The sequence below is a fragment of the Salvelinus alpinus genome, chromosome 21 (genome assembly GCF_045679555.1).
Source record: "Salvelinus alpinus chromosome 21, SLU_Salpinus.1, whole genome shotgun sequence".
NCBI classification, from domain to species: domain Eukaryota; kingdom Metazoa; phylum Chordata; class Actinopteri; order Salmoniformes; family Salmonidae; genus Salvelinus; species Salvelinus alpinus.
In genome coordinates this window covers 8,319,387-8,336,915 of record NC_092106.1, presented here as the reverse complement: position 1 = coordinate 8,336,915, position 17,529 = coordinate 8,319,387, and the positions used below count along the sequence as shown (strand labels likewise).

The 17,529-nt window shown below is 41.4% G+C and overlaps 3 protein-coding genes across 4 annotated transcripts; 2 read left to right on the top strand and 1 right to left on the bottom strand.

The window, feature by feature from the left end:
• Positions 1-207: 207 nt before the first annotated feature.
• LOC139547733 (biogenesis of lysosome-related organelles complex 1 subunit 3-like) lies at positions 208-1,422 on the bottom strand. The gene is made up of 2 exons (XM_071356757.1): positions 1,293-1,422; positions 208-926 (listed from the first exon to the last, which is right to left on the bottom strand). The coding sequence occupies exon 2, from the start codon at positions 914-916 to the stop codon at positions 317-319; it is 600 nt and encodes a 199-aa protein (XP_071212858.1). The 5' UTR covers positions 917-926; positions 1,293-1,422; the 3' UTR covers positions 208-316.
• Positions 1,423-1,569: 147 nt separating this feature from the next.
• On the top strand, positions 1,570-5,947 carry LOC139547732 (uncharacterized). 2 transcript variants are annotated; one of them, XM_071356755.1, is made up of 4 exons: positions 1,570-1,816; positions 2,741-3,210; positions 3,319-3,585; positions 3,784-5,947. In XM_071356755.1, the coding sequence occupies exons 2-4, from the start codon at positions 2,799-2,801 to the stop codon at positions 4,302-4,304; spliced, it is 1,200 nt and encodes a 399-aa protein (XP_071212856.1). In that variant the 5' UTR covers positions 1,570-1,816; positions 2,741-2,798; the 3' UTR covers positions 4,305-5,947. The 2 variants fall into 2 exon arrangements, with proteins under 2 accessions (XP_071212856.1, XP_071212857.1); XM_071356756.1 differs by having other exon boundaries at positions 1,570-1,844.
• A 1,586-nt stretch (positions 5,948-7,533) lies between these two features.
• Positions 7,534-10,669, top strand: trappc6bl (trafficking protein particle complex subunit 6B, like). The gene is made up of 7 exons (XM_071356754.1): positions 7,534-7,665; positions 7,907-7,998; positions 8,139-8,206; positions 8,348-8,465; positions 8,580-8,663; positions 8,977-9,070; positions 10,005-10,669. The coding sequence occupies exons 2-7, from the start codon at positions 7,909-7,911 to the stop codon at positions 10,034-10,036; spliced, it is 486 nt and encodes a 161-aa protein (XP_071212855.1). The 5' UTR covers positions 7,534-7,665; positions 7,907-7,908; the 3' UTR covers positions 10,037-10,669.
• The last annotated feature ends 6,860 nt before the right edge of the window (positions 10,670-17,529 follow it).

Below are 17,529 nucleotides of genomic sequence, written 5' to 3'. Positions count from 1 at the left end.
TTCAACTCTAGGCCTACGCAAAAATGACCACAGCGGTCGCATCCCTTGCAGTGCCTTGCTGACACCACAAGAGTGGGCTGTGCACTAGGCCTACACAAGGTTTGGTGCAGTGGAAAAGACAGTGATTGACAAGACATCTCATGTGGTTGTGAAGAGCTAAATAATTTAACGTATGTTCGAGAGCAATAAGCATCCTTGGAGCAGTAATAGTTTAATGGCATGCAACATTTATTCACCTAATGCAAGTGCCTTTTACAAATAACGATACCCCATTGTTTAGCCTACATAATACATATGAAACAATGAATGAGGAACATCACTGTCCGAGAATAGGGGTAGTGGGAGAGGAGGGGATGGTAATATCGGGGAGCAGATAACAGCTGGTGATAATGTCCATTTTCTCTGAGACGGACTTGAGGTCCTCCAGAATGAGTCGGATGCTGTGGGAGGCGTTGATGATGCCGTTCTGGGAGCTGTTCAGGTGGGTCGTGGCCATGCGGATCTCCTTTGTGGCATTACCATACACCTGTTTGATGGTCTGGGACACATCCGTGCACAGACGTGCATTGCTCTCCTGTAATTTCTGCTGAAGTAAAGTGTTGTAGTAGAGCCCACTGTGTTCAGGCCTAGACACAACCAACTCCTCTACCACGGACTGAATGTCAGGGTTATCTCTGATCACAAGCAAGCGAGTTAAGTCCTTGTGTAATATTTGTGGGTTTTCAGAGCTTGCAGGAATGACACATTTCCGTACTTTCTCAACCTCCCCCTCGCTGTCAGTCTCAGATGCTTCCCCTGGTACCTTTTGCCCTCCGGCAGTTGAATGTGGAGAGAGGGAAGTGATGTATACCTCATCATCTGAGTCAGTCTCTGACGCCTCGCCTTGCACTACTATCTGGTATGTGTCACTTGCCATTCCACACCACCTAAATACACAAGATAATTGTGAAGGCCTACAGTAGAAAATATAATATTTTATGGAGAGGCATAGTTTAATGGAACAGTGAAGCATGTTCTGATGGTATGCATTGTTTGATGGAACTTTTGCATCATCAGATGATGCCTGGCTGCCCATCGGAATGTGCCTCCCCCCAAATTTGGTCACTAGCCCAAATAATATTTTTTGTGCAAGATGATAACCATCGAAATGCGCCCCCTGTTTAATCATGTTATCAAATGTAACTATTTGGCTTGTTATGTTAATCAATCTACATTAAATAAATTCATCAATGCCAATATAGATAGCTAGCCTGCTATTATTCGAAAAATGTATGTAAAACAAATTATCATACCTCCAGTCCTGCAAAAAAGAATCACATGAGCACCCGGAAGTCGGTCAAAACACTCACTCACCAGGGTTGACCCAAACTAAGTACTGCACAAATTCGCTAATCATTACAACTAGATGTCTGTTAAATCCGACTAAATTGAACATTTAGATGATGTGTAGATCTGAGTATCTGCGCAGTTCCTCACAAAGACTAACCCTCGTGAGTATACAGTACGATTATTGACCAATCAGAGTAGAGACCGAACGACATGTGACATTTGGAACGTCAACCATATGCAGTCATTGGCCGTGTTCGAGAACATCAAAACCGTAATGTATCATGGGTATATGGTGAATGACTGATTGATCTACAAATAACAACGAGTCGTTATTTATGACGGACGGTGATTTGTAGATCAATCAGTCGGCAGTCTCCTCCACTGTCGGCTGCAATGTCGAACAAGCCTATTAATGTCAACAAACCCCATATGATCGTGCGACGCAAGCACGCTTCCTCGACGCAGCGTGAAATATTTTGTGATGAAGGTATGAAGTGCAATCTGTAGCAGTTACAGTAAGCGCTATTTTATGGTTATGAAATTAGAACAATAGTTTGTGCATGAAAAAAATGTTGACGATGCACTAAGACATCGCCGCAGTGTTCTGTAAGAAATTACATTCTTCATCGTCAGCATTCGCCGTCACGGCCACTGTAACACAGCTACGGTCACTTTCAGCAACCAGTGCTAGCTAGTTAAGTTAGGTTGTCAGTGGTCAGACTGTTGATGACTAGTTATGAGTCTCTGACTGTATGGTGTGTGATGTAACGTTAGTTGTCTGTAATTTCCAGGATCAGTTTTATTTTAAGTACTTCCCTGTACCAAAAGGGAAAGGCTATTGCATATGTATTTTTGTCACTGTAGAAGACAGCGTTATGTTCTTGTATGTCTGCATAAATTCACATCACACACAAACTAACGTTACTCAGCTCATCATGTCTCATCTGAGTGGAATTTACGTGGGAAAGTCGTGATTTGCTGTTGGGTGAACTTCAAAGGGACTGGAAAAGAAACTCACTGTACTATTGTGTGAATGTTGTAATGAACATCTCTGGATTGGTTTACGTCACAATGTATTTCTGTCATTTATATCCAGTATCTATTTTGGATGCTGTCGTGACTCATATAGTCTCCCATAATGAGGTTTCATATACCTTTGATAAAAGAAAACAAAAAAACACCAGTGTTCGTTCCTGTCTTGAATACTAGCTTATTATAATGCAACTTGAATACTGCTCTTTGATGCGTATTGCTACAGCATTTTATTTCAGTAGAAAGTCTAACATTTTATTTCAGGCCATTTTTATTATAATCATTCGGCTATCCCTCAGTCTACCTCTAACGTAGATAGCCTACATTATCGTGTAGTACTTCAACCTTTTTCCATGTGTTCTTGTTTACTTCCAACCAGGAGGAGCCCAGGGGGCTGCTACCAGAGCAGGTACACCCAGTGAGGGGAGGGAGAGACCATGGACCTGAGTGAGAGGAGGCCCAACAAGTGGTGGACAGAGTCGGACACCTTCGCCATGCTGGCCCTCATCGAGCAGCTTGACCTGGTGCATGAGCTGGATAAGAAGCGCCAGCGCAATGACTCACACTTCCGCCGCCTGCGCTACAGCCTGGCCAAGCGGGACATCCACTTCACTGTCAACCAGATACGCAACCGCTGGAAGAGCCTCAAGCACAAGTACCGCAAGATCAAGATGGCAGGATACCGTAGCGCCGCTGCACGCCTGTCCACCATCGAGTCGTTCCGTTACTTTCGTATGCTGGACCGCATGCTGGCCAGGAGGGCCCGGGTGGGGGCCCCAGTGCAAGGCATTGCAGATGGACACAATATGGTGGTGTTGACCCCTTCAGACCTGGAGGATCATACTGATGGTACTACTTTCTGGCTTTAGGATTATTATACATTTATTATTTCACATGAAATAATTGTAAAGAAGTGTATGCTTTGCATTGGTCTTCTCTGCTCACTCTTCTTCTCAGGTGATGTTGCTCAGCCTGAATCTGTGGCCCCTTGGCAGGACAGCCTGGCTCCAGCTCTAGAGGGAGAAGCAGACGAGACCAATGCCATCCCAATAGAGGCCAACGTCAGCACTCCGGGCTGGGCCTTGAAGTCAGACGAGATAATGACTTTGGGTCTGTCTGGAGAGTATCTTTACCCAGTGAAGAGTGAGCCACATTCAGTACCCTCTTTACATGATGGTGAGGGAGCTAGGGATCCCACTGGCTGCAGTCCAGAAGAACAAACTGGTGAGTGCTTTTATAACTGAGTGGCTACATGACCATCTATATTCTATGTAATTCATGTGTTCTTTTTAACTAATATCATGTAATTCATCTGTTGGAAGTTTACTTTGTATTTATCAATTGTTTAAAGCTTTGGATAATAGATATTATAGTGATAACCTAAAACAAATACAAGTTGTCCTGCTGTTCATTTCTCCACAGGCACTTGTGAGGACACCAGCACCCTGATCCTCCAGCAGCTCACCATCCTGAACCATCAGCTAGGGGAACAGCTCGCTGAGCAAAGGGCCTTCCACTGCAGCATGCTGGGTATGATGGACCGACAGATAGAGGTCCTGGAGCAGTTCTCCAACTTCTCCACAGGCCGCCAGGTCAAGACCGAACCCAATGACAGTAACACTCCTATCAGCCAGCAGGTCCACAACTCCCTGGTGCGCATCTTGAGAGGAGTGGAACAGGTCCAAACCCAAGGACACCAGCTGTGCTCATGCAAGGCCTACCCCTCACAGCCTACATCTCCCTCCTGGACAGTCTCTCTGTTGGCGGTCCACAAAGAATCACCCTCCAGGGATGAGAACTCAACTAGTGACACATCCAACCCTCAGCCCTCAGACCATGGGTGTCCTGAACCTCAAGGACCATCCCCCTCAGAGCAGCTTCCCACTTCCCCACAGAAGGGTATTTTGCTTAACGGACTCTCAAACAAGTGCCAGCACAACTGAGTGCTCTTGAAGCTTCATTCTGACAGAGGAGAGCATACACTCTTAGAAAAAAGGGTTCCAAAAGGGTTCTTCAGTTCTCCCCATAGGAGAACCCTTTTAGGAGCCAGGTAGAATCCTTTTTGGTTGCAGGTAAAACAAGTGTGTTCCATGTAGAACTCTCTGTGAAAAGGGTTCTACATGGAACCTAAAAATGGTTTTACCTGAAACCAAAAAAGGTTCTTCAAAGGGTTATCCTATGGGGACAGCCGAAGAATTGTTTCAGGTTCTAGATATAACCTTTTTTTTCTAAGTGTTGAATAAAAGAATATGGGTGCTTACATTTATGAGGAACTTGTCATTTTGAGAAAGTATTGTTAAAAAAAAGAAGAAAAAAAAGTGTTACTTTGTTTTTTATTCCAACTTCTCTCTTCAGTTTAATTTTGTCATGTCCAAATGTTTTAATGTACAGAAGTGAATAATCTGATGTTTTAGTCAGATATATTTTAAAGTCTACAATCTAGAGAATTTTGACAAACCTTAGCGCAAATGTTTATTTATTCTAGTCAAGAAGAGAGATTCCAATTCGCCAGCAATCATCCACTGAAACGTGCTAGATTCCCCAAATTATGTTTAAATGTATGTTTTCTTAACTCATACACATTTATGTGGAAGCTGGTCAAGCAAAGGCTTTATCCAAATTTCTCCTCTTTTCTAAATGTTCCTTTTCCTAAACATATTGGATATTTAGAAACTTAATTTCTACATTTGAAGACTTGTTTTAAACAGGGACTTTGTAGAACTCCATTTGCACAGCTGTTTGCATAGTCGTGGATACACATGGCTGCTTTAATTTAGGCCGGTGAATGTGTTTTACTTTGCTTTAGCTTCGCTGAAGATGAGAGGTAGTGTGGAAGTGCAATATGGTAATGAAGTCTACATTTGCAATCTCACAAGAGAGTCATCCAACAACATCCATCACTTAATTTGTGTTTTGGAATTGTATTACTACATCTTGGCAGTACTGCAATTTGGCATGTTTTGCTTGTAATTTGTTACCTGTCTTAAACAAGAATTTTGCTAGGACTGTTTTGGAGTGGTCTGAGTGGGGAGGGGAAAACTGATAATTAGCTGTTATTGGCAGAGAGGTTTGGAATTTGTGCTGCGTTCAGTTCAGTACATTTTTACGTTCTGGAACATTCAATTGAATGAAAATGATGTTGTACTGAACGACTAGTCGAAAACGGGGAGGGGTTGGGGAACGCTGTCAACATGACCAATTTCTTGTCTTTTCAAACAGCTCTTACATTAAAAGCATTATCATGATTTTCACAATATCACAGTATTATGCCAACCTCATAGTGTGATAATATATATAAAACACAGGTAAATCACGTTTTTGACCTCACTGCGACTTTTCTCTCCAAAAGTCATTTTAATACATGACTTCCAGCTTCAATCAGAACTTGTATCAAGTCCATTGATATTGAGTTATTTAGTGTAATGTATGTGATGCACCTTGACATTAAACCTAATCCAAAATGAGTACAATAAAAAGAGGCATACTTGTGGTGATAGTCTTATTTATGGACTGAAAGGTGTCTGAAAATGTCATTGATACTATTGTATTTTTAAAATTGAAGAATTAAACATTCACTGTAATGGAAGGACTGGTTTTATTTATGAATTGCAAATCTCATCAGTAGCTTTAGCCATTTTGGAATTAGAAATGAATGTTGCAATGTACATTGTAGGCCTACTTCAAAAGGAAAATATGATGTACATTTATTTGAAATGCAAGCTTTTGTTATTGGAGCGCCCTTTTTAAGCATCAGATACTCCAAGATCTCCAGACTGTTTTGTAGTATACTCTAATAACTCTAAGCAATACCAGATCCCTGAATACCAATATACTTTTATCATAACTGTAAACTCTCCTTCCAGACTCACATCAAACATCTCCAATCCAAAGTTGAATCTAGAATTGGCTTCCTATTTCGCAACAAAGCATCCTTCACTCATGCTACCAAACATACCATCGTAAAACTGACCATCCTACCGATCCTCGACTTCAGCGATGTCATTTACAAAATAGCCTCCAATACCCTACTCAATAAATTGGATGCAGTCTATCACAGTGCCATCCGTTTTGTCACCAAAGCCCCATATACTACCCACCACTGCGACCTGTATGCTCTCGTTGGCTGGTCCTCGCTTCATACTCGTCGCCAAACCCACTGGCTCCAGGTCATCTACAAGACCCTGCTAGGTAAAGTCCCCCCTTATCTTAGCTCGCTGGTCACCATAGCAGCACCCACCTGTAGCACGCGCTCCAGCAGGTATATCTCTCTGGTCAATTACTCCTTTGGCCGCCTCATTCCAGTTCTCTGCTGCCAATGACTGGTACGAACTACAAAAATCTCTGAAACTGGAAACACTTATCTCCCTCACTAGCTTTAAGCACCAGCTGTCAGAGCAGCTCATAGATTACTGCACCTGTACATAGCCCATCTATAATTTAGCCCAAACAACTACCTCTTCCCCTACTGCATTTATTTAATTATTTTGCACCCCATTATTTATATTTCTACTTTGCACATTCTTCCACTGCAAATCTACGATTCCAGTGTTTTACTTGCTATATTGTATTTACTTCCCCACCATGGCCTTTTTTGCCTTTACCTCCCTTATCTCACCTCATTTGCTCACATTGTACATAGACTTATTTTCTACTGTATTATTGACTGTATGTTTGTTTTACTCCATGTGTAACTGTTGTTGTATGTGTCGAACTGCTTTGCTTTATCTTGGCCAGGTCGCAATTGTAAATGAGAACTTGTTCTCAACTTGCCTACCTGGTTAAATAAAGGTGAAATAAAATAAAAAATAACATTGAAGCTGTAACAAAAAGTAGCCTAAAATGAGAAGATATTCAATAAAACATGAATTGTGTTTCGTTTTATGTGTTCCCAGACAGAAAATGTGCATCACCTCACCTATTGCGAACATGTCTGTCCTCATATAACCTGTCAAATTAAAAGGACATGCATTGAAATTATGTGATGGTCTTAAAATATAAACAAGGGAATTTCACATAAACTGGGAAGGGTGTGAGCTGCATGAAGAAACACAACTATTTGCATTGTTGTCCTAGCTGGTGACCCTATTAACCAATTCATAGTGTCTGATTGTTTTTTCTTCTAAACAAAACATTAAAGAAAAATATTTAGCATTTTCTCATGTAATCAGTTATCCAGCTATTTGTCCTTCGGCACGCCCAAGCAAAGTTGTGCCTCCTTCGCAGGTTCCGTAGTCAGGAAGTAACGCTTTGTTTACATCGTGAGCAATTTAGCGGAAAGTAACTCAAACCAGAGCTGTAAAATAGGTAATTTGTTGGATTTACATGCGTTAGCAATATGTGATCATATTTATTGCACGTAGATAGCAAATTATATTTTAATTCAGAAGAAAGCATTGCCCGCAGTTTCAAGCACTAGCTAACGTTAGCTAGCTAGATGTTCTCCACCAGTGTACCAGGATCATTTAGCTTGCATGTTTTAAACGTTTGTCAGTCAGGTAGAGAACGTTGCCTAGCTTTTCGTATTAAGATTTTTCTTTTATTTCAGACATGGCCGACGACGTACTCTTTGAGTTCCTCCACATGGAGATGGTGTCCCATATTTACAAAGACCAAGCCTCGAGAGGGGAGATGGACAAGGTAGGTTAAGCTCGTAACGTCATTAGACAGCCACCTGGCATACCCACTCAACATTGTTTGAAAGCTTGGTCATCATCAAAAGGTGTGTTTGTTGAATCTATTGTTGTCACATCTAGCTATTTGGGTTTTTTTCTACACAGGATAGGGCAACTTGTGTGTCCACTCTGGAAGGCATGGGCTTCAGAGTAGGACAGGGGCTTATAGAAAGGTAGGACAACAGTTTTCACTGTTGCATATGCCCTGTATTTCAGTTTGACTTAAGTTCCACCTTTAAGTACTTTAGTATCACTTTACCTGATTGAAATGGCAATATATGTAGGCTAACCGTGTGTGTTTCCTGACCCTCCAGGTTTACAAAAGATTCCCCCAGCTTCAAAGATGACTTGGATGTCATGAAATTCATCTGTAAAGACTTCTGGATAAATGTCTTCAGAAAGCAAATCGACAACCTTAGGACAAACCACCAGGTGTGCCCATGTTTGAAAAATAAAGCACTTTAGATAAGGAATACAGCTGCTGATGTACCACACTGCCTATGGCCTTCTCCCCAAATATTCATGTTGTGTCTTGTTTCTACACAGGGTACTTATGTTTTGCAAGACAACAAGTTTGCGCTCTTGACACAGTTTTCCAACGGGAAGCAGTACCTTGAGGAAGCGCCAAAAGTAAGACATCCAATCGTTTTTAAAAAGTAGACCCAGTTGTTTCTCATTTTAAAACAGTGGTCTTAAATCTTGGTTCTGGGGACCCAGGCTGGGAACACATTTGTTCCAGCCTGGCACTAACGTTAGGTTAAAGTTGATAAGTTAAAGTATGCATGTTAGTACTTGGATGGAAAAAATGCTTGCCACACCCTATTTGGCCCAAGGTTTAACATTATTCTAGAATATTCAGCCAAATAGATTGAAATATAGGCCTTCAGTGATTTAACTCGAAAGTAAATGTTCAGCCGTAACTGTCTGGTATGTTTTGCAACAGTATCTGGCATACTCCTGTGGATTGGTGAGAGGAGCTTTGTCTAACTTGGGTATGGACTGCGTGGTGACAGCTGAGGTCTCCCTAATGCCCTCATGTGAGTCTCTTTTATCATCATCATCATTTATCATATACCATCATACCACACATTACCAATACTACAGAGATGTTTCAAATCAGAGAGTGTTCAGTGACAGGCACTTACTTCCTGTAAAGGTTGTTAAGCAGTCCAGGGCAGGACTTTGGCTAGCTGAGTGACAAACTCATCCCTTGTTTGTAGGTTTTATCTCACTTCAAAAACATTATCTAGCTTCGAGACAGCTTCTTAAAGAGCTCAATGTGTCTTTATTACGTAGCCGTGAAAGTAACAGAATTGCACAATTCCATATTTGTCTTAAACAACTTTATTTCAAAGGAGTGCTGTACTGAACATGCACAGCTCGGCAACTTCAGACGATCAGGTGTTTGTACGTAGTTAGCTTGGCGGACATGACATGCTAAGCTAGCGTTTCAGCGGTTTCTATTGAAACCGCCGTTAGAGGCACCTCTTTCTATATGGGCCCTCTTTGGATACCGACACTGATGAGTTCTGAGCAGACTATCTATCAGCTTGGTGCAGAACCTGAAGCACTTCCGTGATTCCTTCTCCATTATTAAAGGAGCTACATGTAATATTTTTGTAGCCATCAAATCTCTTGTCAAATTGACTGAGGCTGAGTGATTTGTGTATGTACCACGCGCTAACGGATCGTTGTTGGTTAGCGTGCCGCTCAGGCCCAGTTAATTTAACAACAAGAGCTGGTCAGTCTTTCGTTGACCGATAAGAAGGCTGCACCATTCAAATGCAATTTTTGTGTGGGCCCAATAATTCCACTATTACTGTAGATACTGTATCTTGAAGACATTCTCTGAAATTACAATGCAAAAATATTACATGTAGCTTCTTTAATGACAAGGTGCATAATATGACCATACTTTGTCAGATGTTTGTCTTTTTAAGTAATATTACCACCTTTTGTGATCCCACACAGGTAAATTCCAGGTCGTGATTCAGAAGATTTGAATAGGACCCACTTCGTTAAAATGTTATGTTCATCTGTGACAATAAAATAATGTGAATGTCAACCTTAAGGTCCTTAAATGTCATTACATTGAAGGTGGTTTACTACATATTATTTTTGTATTACATTTATTTTTTATTTTTTTTCTTAGAAAGCAATAATAAATTGTAAAGAATTACACACTTATTTGAGTTTTATAACATACTTAAAAAAAGCTTAATGTAGTCACCAGATATCGATTCCTCTTTAATTGTCTAACAGATTTATTTTGTATCCTAACATCAGTTTCATGTCTTTGTATATTAACTAGAATTCGTCTTCAGTGTGAAACTTGTGAAGGTATTGCAGTTAGTCTGTTGTAGGTATCATCTCTGTTGTTGAGGGAAATCAAATACGAATTGCATTTTTATTCTGAAATGATTTTCATACTTATCCCATGTCATTTCCTTGGCTCTTTGTTGACTGTATTTGCTAAAGAAACAACAAATAGTTGTTGACGAAATAACTATTTTCTGCCACTAGAGGGTAGTCTCTGCAATATACTCTTCTCGACAGCATGCCTGTGAATGGAATTGGAGTGCATTATCCTTTGAAAAGAGAGCCCAGTTGAACATTATAGCAGTGATATCCAGCTCTCCAGTTGTCTCTTTCAAACTTTGTGAATCATGTTATTATCTTGAGATATGATCTTTCTGCTTTACCCTGCATCAAAAGAAATACATTTAAGACCGGGATTGAAAATGTTGTTTGTACAAAATAATACTTTAAAGGGGCGATCTGCAGTTACTACATCCATTTTTGGACTTATAAATTAATGATATATACCTTTTGATTATTTTTAGAAAATAAATGCGTCATGAGCTTAGTTCACCTGTCATACCCCACCAGAACCCAAAATATAAGCTTGTTTTACGCCAATGTTTGTAAATAAAGTACATTTAAAGAAACACTATATAGCCTCAACATGGTTAAAACTATAATTTGGGATGGTCATTGCTCTGTCTAGGACTATCAGAGTGGTTACATTTCTCAAACCCATCCCTCAGCTTTTTACTGAAACGGGGCTGGAAGGACGCTTTGGTATTGTTACAACTGCAGATTGCCGCTTTAAAACACTATTCGAAACATATTTGATCAAGTTTGGTAATACTTCATGAAACGGGAAGTTACCTCATCTCTTACTGTTCCATGTAAATGTTTTATGGATTGAAATGCATCATTCGGTTCTGTTTACGATCAGTGCCTCAGACTCTGGAAAGGCTATGTGTTCAGCATTTCAAAGGGAAAGCCACCTACAGCCAAAACCTCTGTGTTTTGTATGAAATTGTGCTTCAATACCAGCTGGACAGGATTGATCTATTTGGCACAACATTTTGTAATGGTCAACTGCATATTGTTTTGAAGATCGTGAGAATAAATACAGAGCAGCAGAATTAGGCTAGGTTAGATAAATGCTCTTCCTAGTTTTTACTTGCCCGGGGACTTTTAAGAGGATTGAGGATGTATGTAGGCTATGTGACTGGATTGTGTCCCAGATATTCATTCCCTTGTGATATTTGCTTCATTCATTTCGACATCAAGCAGACTTTTTTTTACGTTACAAATCTATTTGCATTCAACATGGAATTCTCTCCCTACCTCTGATGATAGGTTGTATACCCTTTTCAAAGACCGTGTCCTCTTCCTGATTTTGACATATCAGTCAAGTCAGGTTTATTAGTGTTCTCCTAAAACAAGCTTTTATTAGACTGCCACGTCCTGTTATTTAATTAACTGTAATATTTAGAGTTTGGCTTTGGTTCAGGTTACCTAGAAAAGTCCTGCCTTGCCCTTTTAAGGAAAGGCATTCTTAGGATAAAAGGATTTATGTCAGTACCTCCAAAACCAAGCCTTGTATTGCTCCCCTCAACATAGCCAAAGGTCGATCATTCCTTTACATTTACACGTCTTAAATCGCAATATCCAAGCACAAAGTCACCGCCACCACACCGGCGCCATCCCTTCGGTTGAAGGCCTTTTTTCTCTTGATGAAAAGAAACAAATACAGAATGCTTTAGCTTTAAACTAAGGTACACAAAGGAGAACGTAGGGCAAGACTACCTGGGGTGAGCCATTCACAGGCTCTCTTTGTGGAGAACTTTTACTTTGCCACAGGGAGAAGTAAATAAATGCTCTGAGCCAGAACTCCAGCTGTCTCACTTCTCCTTTCTAAAGCCATAAAAAAGAGGCTGGAGTGAGGTGGTGTCTGCTCCGTCACTCTAAAACAGAGAATTAACTATGACCAACTTCAAACGCCCCGTCTGGTCTGAATGTATGTTCAAGTAAACATCCTCCACAGTTCCACCTCTTAATTTCCCCCCCCCATTCCTTTCTTTCAGGTCTGATGCAGTTCTCTGTTTCTATTTTGGGGGTTTTCGCAAGCATAGCCATCTGTGCTGGAGAGCTTTATTCTCTCAAATGTTTTTTCTCCCTCCTGTGTTGTGTACCATTTCTGTTATATTTCTACCATATATAGTTGGTTGTAGTGAATGTATTTCTGTAATTCCAGGAAACCGGTTCAAAGACCTATGCAATTTTTCCTACCATGATTGTTGTGCTATAAGTACCTGTACTTTAATAGCTGTATGGTCTTTAAATGTTCGTTCTTTTCTCCAAATAAAGATAATTGTTTGAACTCTTCAATATATTCATCATGTCCACTGTGAAAGAAGTGGCACAATGTCTTGTGATATAGAAGTTAGACTGATTCAACATACAGAAAGCTGATTTGAACCACTAGGAGGCTGGCAGTGAGTCGGATGTAACACACAGTGACCCCCTGTTCAGCAGCACCAAGCTCTTCTTTTCTGACCATGAAAGGGAGTCCTGGGAGAATTGAAATGAAGACATATAAAGAGGAAGGGAAGAGTGTATGAATTGCCCATAAGCATTGTGCATGTCATAACATTAACACAACAAAGTCAAAGGGACAGAGACTATCTGGCTGACAGCATCAGGATCCTCCTCCCCAAACTCCAGTATAATGGTCTCTGTCTCCAGAGCTTGATTGTGCTGGAGCAGTAAGATTGTGGATGAGATTGGGCAGGGAGCCAGCTGTTGCCCTGCATAGCGCTACATGGCGTTCCCAGGCCTTCCCTGCATCACAATGTGATCAATAAAGTTACAGGAGGTAAAAAAAAAAGGGGGACTCTTTTAGGTTGGACTGATTACAAAAAACTCCTTGTCCCACCACCCCTCCTGCATCTGTCCACGCCCCCTAGACCCAGCCCGTGGAAAACACTCCTCATCCTCCTTTTCTCCTTCCCTTCTCCCCCTCCTTCATCAGTAACCTCTTCACACACACTCATTTATCTCTCGAATTGGGAAGATTTAATCTAAGTATGGGAACCAGAGCCCTGAAAACCGTCTGCAGCTGGGGAGTGAATGAGTGAACACAGTACTTCTGACACAAAAGCAGCCCCCCTTCCTGTACCCACTGCCCCATAGCTGCTGGCTTTACTGATTTGTGTTGCTGTCACAAGTTCTCATGAATCCACTCTTTGCTCATGGCAAAAAAGAGACGCAGAGAAGATTATTTTGTTGCTCATACCTATGTTATTACACATCTCATCGTATTCAGTGTATCTGTATCTAATTGTATTTGTTTGTACTTCTCTCCCAGTCACACAGTACTGACAATAAAAAAAATGAGTTTCAGGTTTATTCAATTAATCAACTAAATATTGAACAAATACTCATCAATATGAGTTAATATTATTTTTAAATTCAAAATGTTGAAAGCTACTTCAGAGAGACTAATTTTGCAGAGTAGTTTATGGTATGCAGAAAGATTTCTGTTCTTCAAACAGCTTAACAGTGTTATCCTGTTTGCAGCGTAGATGGCTATAACCTCCGTCATTGCTCCAGGTTTACCTCAAACTGTTTGACATTTGCGCTCTCCAGATAACTTTCCCCCTATTGTTTCTCCTATAAATCTCCCAGAAGGTTGGAATGAGGGAATAGGTGGTGGGTGAGAATGGGGCCCATATCTCCAAGAAAGTAACAATAACTTTTAATTTACCACTCTTTCCTCAGAAGGGAAGATATGATCGTTTCTTTGTGGGTGAGAGAGGAAATCTGGTTACAATACCAGGACGTCTGGGAGATTGTTTCTCTTTTTCCGTTAGTGAAAGGATTAGTTTTTTGTAAGAGCTTGTGGCTAATCACTTCCCCCAGATAAAGCCCCCCTCTTGATTAAAAGACAGGCAGAGACCATAGGAGGTTATCAAGGGGATATGAAGGCAGGTCTTTGAAGGGGGGAAGGGTGGTTGCTACCTGACCACTGAGCTTTGGAAAAGATTGTGTGGACTGGGGTTAGTGTGGCAGTTCACTAATCAAATGGTTCTGTTGCCGTTACAAAAACCTGTCCAGCCAAAGCCTGTGTTGTCAGATAGCACTTCAGGCTATTAAAATGGGTAGATTGGTCTCTGGATTATTTGGGAATTCCATTGCTAATTTCAGTTAAGATATTGTTAACCAATTCCATCACTGATCCCCCCCCCCCCCCACAACAAATCTTGATAATCTGATGCATTTTGGGCCAACCAGTCACATGTAGCCTACTGAGCCTATTCGAACTAACGGGATTGTTTTGGCTTTCCACAAGGTGAAACGCTAATAGCGCTACTGCTAAGAATTGAAAGACAGAGTTGTTCAGAATCACATTGTTTTCCTGAATCTTAGCTCTCGCACTAGAAATAAAGTTATCGTCATCACGAGCCACACTTTGCATGTGCCATGACAAAGACATGGGACGGTTTGTTTAGGCCGAACTGGGGTGGGGTCGTGTTAGAATACCCCGGATTAAAGAGCACCTTTCTTTCAAATAACCTTAAGTGCTACTCTCTCAACTCCCAGTCACACACACACCCTCCCTGACCTGACTCCGGTGCCAAGGTAATGCAGGGAGACCTTGTGAGTTTTGGGTTTCTCAGGGCTAACTTAATGGATTGGTTGGGCAAATCTGACATTATCAGCATTGATTTCCGTCTTTCAAGAAGACAATGCCCAAATTGCCACTGGCTAAGAAAGCTGTGTCCAACTGGTATTTCATTAAAATGCCCATTTATGCTGTGCTGTTGTAGAGGGACGTCTCAAAGCATTGCAAGGGTGACTTGCAGTTTGACATTACTGGCTCTGGGAGGCTATGTCCTTAACTATTCATTAAACACAAGGCCTGATAACAAAACGAACTGTCTACTTCACCTATTCAATTCTCTAATCCTTGGAACCAAATCCATTTACTATACCTACATTACTTGATATAACATTCGTTAAAGCTCTTAGTGGTTGAAAGTAATTAAACGTCTAACCGGACTTTCTGCTTCTCATCCCCAACCTACATGTTCATAGTACTTCAATCAATCACCAAACCAAACCTACAATGTACTTATTACCTCAATCAATCACCCCAACTACCTTGCACTGCAGTACACTGACTCGGTACCGGTACTCCTTGTATATAGCCTGTATATAGGCTCGTTATTGTTATTTCATTTTATTATTTTATTGTGTTACTATTTTCTTTTAATCGATTTGTTAATTTTGTTACTTTTTAACTGCATTGTTGGGAAAGGGCTCGTAAGTAAGCATTTCATGGTAAACCTTGTTTTATTCGGCGCATGTGATTTTTTTAAAACATTTTTTATTTGAAGTACTGTTAGTATACTGTACATTCTGTACATTCCATTACACTATCTGGCCTCAGTATTTGTGCAGTTTGTAAACATGCTATACTGTCTTGGTAAGTTCTCATACTATTTGTTGCCTAACTTGCCAGCTTTGACCTACTGTATATTGATTTTCCACAGGCCATAGCCACCATGGTTCACTGCGACAGGTCCTCCCCCCATAGTCAGGAAGGCTATGGGGGTACAGGCTGCTCTCGGGATCAAACCTTTAGACAGACAGATTAAAAAGGAGAGATTGGGTGGTTCGGCCTTCTCACCTTCAAACCAGGTCATCATGACAGAAATGCAGGTGTGTGGGCTTGCTCTACCTCAAAAGCAACGGTTTGATTTAAATCAAAAGAATACCTATTTGTGTATAACCACCAAAGATGTCCTTTTTTAATATCTCAGCCTAATAAAAAGTTATCACACATATGTATACTGTATGCGTTCCATTTGCTTCAACATTGTAGCTTGTGTTTTGTTTGCGGTTCAGCACAACAACAGACACCTGCCCTGTCTCTTCTCATCTCAGAACTGACACAGTCCTCAATAGAAAGCCACATCCCCTAAACCCATAGAAGAGTTACTCTTGCTTATCCTTCAATGTTTACCTAATGAAATGTCGTGTCAGTGGTAATCCGTGTATTCGTGGCCAGTCGACCCCACCGAGTCCTTCACAGCTGACCCTATGTCATCGCTGCTGAGATCCAATGGGCTACCCCCAAAATAATTACCTCTTTGTCCATCCCCTGTACCTCCTCCACCCCTCCCACCTCCACCCATTTGGCCTCTCCCTGGTTACAAGGCATTTGTTTGCCTGTCTTTGGCTCTAATGGATGCCTTTTGCCTTCCATCTCTCTCCCTGACTGGCCTTGTACCTTTGCCCCCTTTGTGCGGGAGCGCCACAGCGTTCTTCGTGTTTAATTGAATCAACAGGATTGCTGTTATGAAGAACGGAATGGCAGGGTGGGGGGGGGGGGGGGCAGCGGTGGGGAAGAGGCCATGTCAGGGGGCAAAGGGGAGGTCGTCACCTCTGGCCCCTGTGCGGTACCTGCTGGGCATGCCCGATGGGTGTCAAGGCCTCTGCGCTGGGCTAAATTAAGCCTGTGTGTATTTTGATAGCTCTAATGGGACACAGATGGATAGAGGAGGCTGCCTGTTTTTCTAGTGTAGGGTGAGCAAGGAGAAAGATCCACTGGTGAATTTATTACCATGACCCGAGTGGGCTTTTTGTCTTCTGGCCACACTGATTAAACAATGGCAGTGGCTTTCCATAGAAAATATGTGACCCAATTACGATCCGTATTTGTCATTAGGAGTAATTGAGGTTTAACATCATCAGTTTTAGTGTTAATAGAAAGTTTGAAAAGTTTGAATAACTATTGAGTGACCTCTGCAAAAATAATATTCCAACCCTTAAGTAGCAACACTTCACGTTGGGAAATTAAACATATCATGACATGCTCACCAACATGAGGTTGCCAGAAAAATATTTTTCCCAAAGGGTCGGCCTTGCTTGGCCTTAACAGTGAGGAAATACGGAACCAAACAACACTCTGAACAACAGAAGGTCAACAAAGCAACCAAACCGACATATGGCTGAGAGACCATAAAACCACATGATTTACATGAAGGCTTGGCAGAAACCTGGAACCTGGGGAATGGTTAGTCAGCTAGCGGCCTGTTGAGAGGACTAATCATCTCCACATTTTCTGACCCAGAGCCCATCTGCCTTACCTCTGCCAGGGGGGCGGCTGGAGGTTTGGGTGGAGCACACACCTTCC